Source organism: Protobothrops mucrosquamatus, unplaced genomic scaffold (assembly GCF_001527695.2).
Source record: "Protobothrops mucrosquamatus isolate PMUCROS unplaced genomic scaffold, P.Mucros_1.0 scaffold_253, whole genome shotgun sequence".
Taxonomy (NCBI): Eukaryota; Metazoa; Chordata; class Lepidosauria; order Squamata; family Viperidae; genus Protobothrops; species Protobothrops mucrosquamatus.
Genome location: NW_015386329.1, coordinates 2,567,872 through 2,573,733, shown reverse-complemented (window position 1 = coordinate 2,573,733; position 5,862 = coordinate 2,567,872). Strand labels below are relative to the sequence as shown.

The 5,862-nt window shown below is 36.1% G+C and overlaps 1 protein-coding gene across 1 annotated transcript in view; it reads left to right on the top strand.

Annotated features, from left to right (window-relative positions):
- Nucleotides 1-5,862, top strand: part of UNC80 (unc-80 homolog, NALCN channel complex subunit) — a 58,675-nt gene that overhangs the window by 9,173 nt on the left and 43,640 nt on the right. Inside the window, exons 2-4 of the mRNA XM_015831053.1 lie at nt 1,150-1,244; nt 1,830-1,919; nt 4,629-4,730. Of these exons, the coding sequence (XP_015686539.1) occupies nt 1,150-1,244; nt 1,830-1,919; nt 4,629-4,730 (287 nt within the window). The remainder of the gene's footprint in view (nt 1-1,149; nt 1,245-1,829; nt 1,920-4,628; nt 4,731-5,862) is intronic.

Below are 5,862 nucleotides of genomic sequence, written 5' to 3'. Positions count from 1 at the left end.
AAAAAAAAAAAAAAAAAAAAAAAAAAGAAGTGCCGATCAGCTGGAATGTTGCAGCATCTCCAGGGTCTTGTGATTTACATTCAGATGCTTGGCAACTGATTCATATTTATGATGATCACAGTGTTCCAGGGTCATGTGAAGTGACCAAAACCTGCTGCAACCACCCAGCAGATGGGGGGGGAATAAAAACCAAACACCCCCCACCCCACCCCCACTGCCAATCCTCAACAGAAATGCTCACAACAATGAAAACCTTGGACAGGAGGAGGAGCACCGCCAGGCGGGCAGGCAGGTGTCTTGCTCGGCTGTGGCTTGGGGGCCACTTTTTTCAGTGCCATTGTAACTTCGAACAGTCACTAAGCGAACTGTTGTAAGTCGAGGACTACCTGTACTTTATCACTTTTTTCCTTTTTTTGGTCATCACGTTTTTGACACCTTGCTAGGCGAGGTGTCAAAATGTCAGATGTTGCCATATCCTAAAAGTGGTACAATGGGTGAAAAGGTTGAAAAGCCCTGGTTTAGGAAAATGGTTTGTGTTAATGGATATAATTTTGGAATTAGACAGACTATAAGTGCTGCATGGGTTTCACATAAAAAGCTCCATGAGTTGCAATACATATTTTGTATAGATTCCATAGAATAGACAAAAGAAAACTGATACAAAGTCTTTTGAAGGAGCAAGCCAAACAAACAACCGATGTTCTTGAAAATCATATTCTGCATTAAGTCCCCATGGTTATTTTTAAAATCCCTTCCATATTGTTAACAATAGTGTTATAAATTTAGCAATTACAGCCTGAATTGGATTACCTTCTCTTTCTAGCTATATCCACATGCTTGAAAAAAAGCTCTGCACATGCATGAAAGCCAGGATTGCATAATATTATAATACTGGACATGGTAAGAGAGAAGGAGAAATTCTCAGTGAGGCATGAGGCTTCTCTGAATATCCCTGTACAAAACAGTCACTCTTTCTTTTTCAGCTGCACTGTATTGTACAGAAGCAAAAATGATAACAGAATAAGAATCATCTAAAATGTTCTGAACAACTCAGAGACTAAGACATACAGTAATTTATTTTTATTTATCCAGGATTCCAAAAGTATATTTTTTGTAAACAAAAATTTTATTATATTATTGCTTTTAAAGGTACCAAGACCTTAGTAGTTCATGGGCAGAATGAATGTGATATCCCAACCCAGCTACCAGTCCATGAAGACACCCAGTTTGAAGCTCTTTTAAAGGTTTGCAAATTATTAAAATAATTTTGGAAAAAAAGTTTTGGCTGTATTTTCCAGTCTTCCTGTATTAAAGCTCCTTCATTAACCTCATTAGGTTGTGGTATAAAGATTGATTTGGAATAATATACAGATCTTTACAAGGAGAAAATTATTTGTTGAAAGCCTGATTTAGCAGCTTCTTTACATCTCATTATGTGAAAAGGTCATCATACATGTATTTCTCCTATAATATTCATCTTACAAATTACCTCAGATATACAATATCTGCATATTCAGCTCATTTCCATAGGCCTATTATATGAAGTAAGCATATCACTTTCAGTTGTGATTTTGGAAATTAATTCAAGATGACAGTGGCTTTTAAAAACTCTGTTACAATCATAAGTGGTATCAGTAACTAAGAGCTATTTTAGTAGCAGTGCAAGGCTTGACAGCTTATTTTTTTTATTAAGATTCCATCTTTATAGGCAGGGAATAGAGATATAGCCACAATTATCTGAGGAGAATACTTTTAAAATCAATAACTTTCTAAATTGAAGAACATGTGATCAACCAATATTACCTTATGCTTATGTCTTTATGTGCTAGGAGTGTCTGGAATTTTTTAACATACCTGAATCCCAGTCTTCCAACTATTTTTTAATGGATAAGCGGTGGAATCTTATTCATTATAATAAGGTGAGATAATTTTATATTATAATGTTACTTCTTAACTGTAATTGAAAATCTCATCAGCGAGTGACTTTTTGGATACACTAATATGAAAGTTTAATACAATCTAATAATAATATGTATAGGCCCTTAAGTGTGTGTACCAACACTGGAAATTTTTAAGAAGAGATTGGACAATCATTTGTCTGAAATGGTATAGCGATTTCTGTCTGAGCGGGGGGTTGGACTAGAAGACCTCCAAGGTCCCTCCCAAATCTGTTATTCAGTTCTGTTCTGTTTACTGGAAGTAAGCTCCATTGGACTCACTTGTGGTTATGTCTGACAATGCATAAAACACTCTGAAAATATACTTATTTAATTTATTTTGATGTATTTTCAAAATGTGTGTGTTGTTTCAAGCATAGACTCTAAATGGCTTACAAATACAACAATAATGCAACCACAGTAGAATAAGAAACAATGATGACCAAACTAGCAAATTAGTTATTAATATTAGAAAAGGTAACAATGTAACATAAACTCTTTGATAAAAACTTATGGGTAGCCTACTTATATCTTGGAAATAACACTTATTTCCCAAGTACTTGTGGAATATCAGTGTTTCAATTGTCCTTCCAAATATTGTAAGGGAGTGAGCTCTTCCAATTTCAAGAGTGGGGGTAGAGAAGGATTACCACAGAAATGCTCATTTCTAACTCCAGAAATGTGTACAGACTTGCAACATGTCATCTCTTTTGGTTTGTATTGGATGAGCATATTCTGTATGGGATTTTGAAAGTATCCAAGCCCAAACCGTATATGTGTTTATAGGTAAACAATTAATATAACCTCCCATCTCATAGCAGTGACCCTGATGGACCCAGAAGGCTTCTGGGACAATTTTAATAGCCCCTTCTTCTGTGCAGAATTGGTAACTAGAAACTGATCCCTCAGTGACAAAGGACTGCTAGGAATTCCTCGCTCTACCACATCAAATGCTAATTGCTTGAAAATAAATGCTGGATCCATGCTGTAGAGCCCGTGATGATCTGAGAGTAAGCGTATGGCTGTCATGGCAGCTATGAAATTCTAGGTCAACTCTTAATTCTCTGGTCATCTGGGTTGGATGGACAGAGCAGATTTTATATATTCCTATTATGTTTCTACTTACCCTCTTTTATTCCAAGCTTTAAAAAGCTCAAATTGCTACATTCTTTCTGGTATGAAAGTTGTTCCAGATCCCTGATTATTTTGATTGCATCTTTTACAGCTTTATAGTATCTTTAAGATATGATGACCCAAACCCTACACAATAGTTTGAATATGATCTCATCACAGGTTTATATAAGGGCATTATTATATTTGCAGTTCTATTTTCAATTGCTTTCCTAATGGTTCCAAGCATGAAACTGTCTTTTTTAAATATCCCTTTCCTTATCAATCACTAGCAATTCAGATCCCATTCATATTTCAATGAAGCTTGGATATTTTGGGCTAATGTGCATTATTTTACACTGAATTGTCTGTCATTTTGAAGCTCATTGCCTCAGTCTGGAGAGGTTCAGTATTATCAACTGCTCAGCTCTAACTTTTTATACCATTTCTATATAAGGGGAAAAAGACCCCCATAGATTAAACCATAGAAGACCTTGGAGGTCTTCCAGTCCAACCCCTTGCTTGAGCAGGAAACCCTATACTATTTCAGGCAAATGGCCATCCAGTCTATTCTTAAAAGATCCCGGTGATGGAGCACCCACAACTTCTGAAGGCAAGCCATTCCATTAGTTAATTGTTCTCACGATTAGGAAATTTCTCCTTAGTTTTAGGTTGCTTCTCTCCATTTTTAGTTTCCATCCATTGTTTCTTGTCTTGCCTTTTGATGCTTTGAAAAATAGGCTGACCCGCTTTTCTTTGTGGTAATCCCTCAAATATTGAAACACTTCTATCATGTCTCTCCTACTCCTTCTTTTCACTACACTAAATATACCCAATTCTTGCAACCATTCTTCATATGTTTTAGATTCCAGGCCCCTAATCATTTTTGTTGCTCATCTCTGCACTCTTTCCAGAATCTCAACATCTTTTTTATATAGTGGTGACCAATACTGGACGCAGTATTCCAAGTGTGGTCTTTATAAAGCAGTACTAATATTTCACGAGATGTTGATTCTATCCCTGTATTAATGCAGCCTAGGCTTGCATTGACTTTTTTGGTGGCTGCTGCATATTGCTGGCTCATATTTAAGTGATTGTGATTGATCCCTCTCACAGTTACTGCTATTGAGCCAGGTTTCACCTAATCTTGTACAGCTTGTTGACCCTGCTTCTTCTTTTTCTTGCCTAAATGTAAAATCTTGCTTTCCTCTACACTGAATTTCATTTTGTTAGATAAGGCCCAGTTTTCAAGTCTGTCAAGATCCATATGGATTTTGAGCCTATATTCTGGGATATTGGTTATTATTGCCAACTTAGTCCCATCAGTCTCAATATTGATCCCTGGGAGTTCACACTATGCATATATCACCAGTATCAAAGTTGCCCATTTATTCTTATTCTCTTTCCTGTTTCTTAACCAGTTATCAACTTATGTAAAAAGGAAGCCCAGAAATGAGAGATTTTTCTCCTCCACTACACCATTATGACTGAAAAGTATTACGATTTCCAAAAATGCAATTGCTAATGTGCTAGAAGTACAATTCATTTATAAAATACAGGCTTTTTTAAATTATCCCACAGACCTACGTCCGTGACATTTACCCATTTCGTAGATCCGTATCTCCACAACTGAATCTAGTACACATGCATCCAGAAAGGGGGCAAGAACTCATTCAAAAACAGGTATGTTTATAGTAAACAGAACAATGATGCATCCTCACCAGATTATCACGTTGATATATGATTTGGAATGATCCGGAAGATATTTTGTGGTGCAGAAGTCACAAGCTTACTCATTTCTATATTTTTGGTGCAAGATCAGGGCTTTTTTTGTCATAGAACGCCCAGAATGGAGTTCCGGCACCTTTTTGGGATGGAACCTTGTAGGGCAGGCAAGGCGGGTGGTATGATGTGTGTGAGTTCCGGCACCCTTTTTTTTTTTTTTTTTTTTTTACAAAAAAAGCACTGTGCAAGATACTGTATGTATATTTTATGTCTTAATAGCTATGAATTACAAAAGCTTTGAATTGAATAAGGTATTGTCTTTTCATGAAACTAGGATTCTTAGACGTAGATTCCTAGGACAGTCTCTTGGATTTGTGGATGCATAATTTTTAGTAGCTCAAAGCAATTTCGGGATGCACTGGTCCATCTACCTATTAATTTTCGCTTGTTCCATTCAAAAATGTGCTTAGAGTTCCACTATGGATGGATAGGATTGTGCCTGATGAGTCATCCCCATCACAATGTGGAAATATTGCTTGGATATATGTTTTGTGCTAGCCCAAAGCTCTTTGTGAGATGTAATATTTTTGATCCTGTTGCTGCAAGATATATATTTGATACATATATTCAGGGCTTTTTTTGTCATAGAATGCCCAGAACGGAGTTACGGCACCTTTTTTGGATGGAACCTTGTAGGGTAGGCAAGGCGGGTGGTATGACGTGTGTGAGTTCCGGCACCTTTTTTCTTTTCTTTTTTTTTTTTATAAAAAAAGCACTGCATATATTCATATTCATATAGTCTATTTTTCAAAATACATATAAATTACATTAATTAAAACACGTGACACTATAAATTGGATTAATTAAATTACATCAACATATTGCATCTAACTATGATAATTTCTCCATTCTTTTTTCCACTCCAGATTATTTGTTTCAGATCCCTGTTCTGGATGTAGAATAGTTATTACTAATTATTTATTTATTCTGATAGTTCTTAATGGTGGCTCGTAAAGCATGGAACTAAAATTGGTTACCTATTCCTGGTTCTCAATTCCTTATTACAGGCATGGTGGCTCAGTGGTTTAAT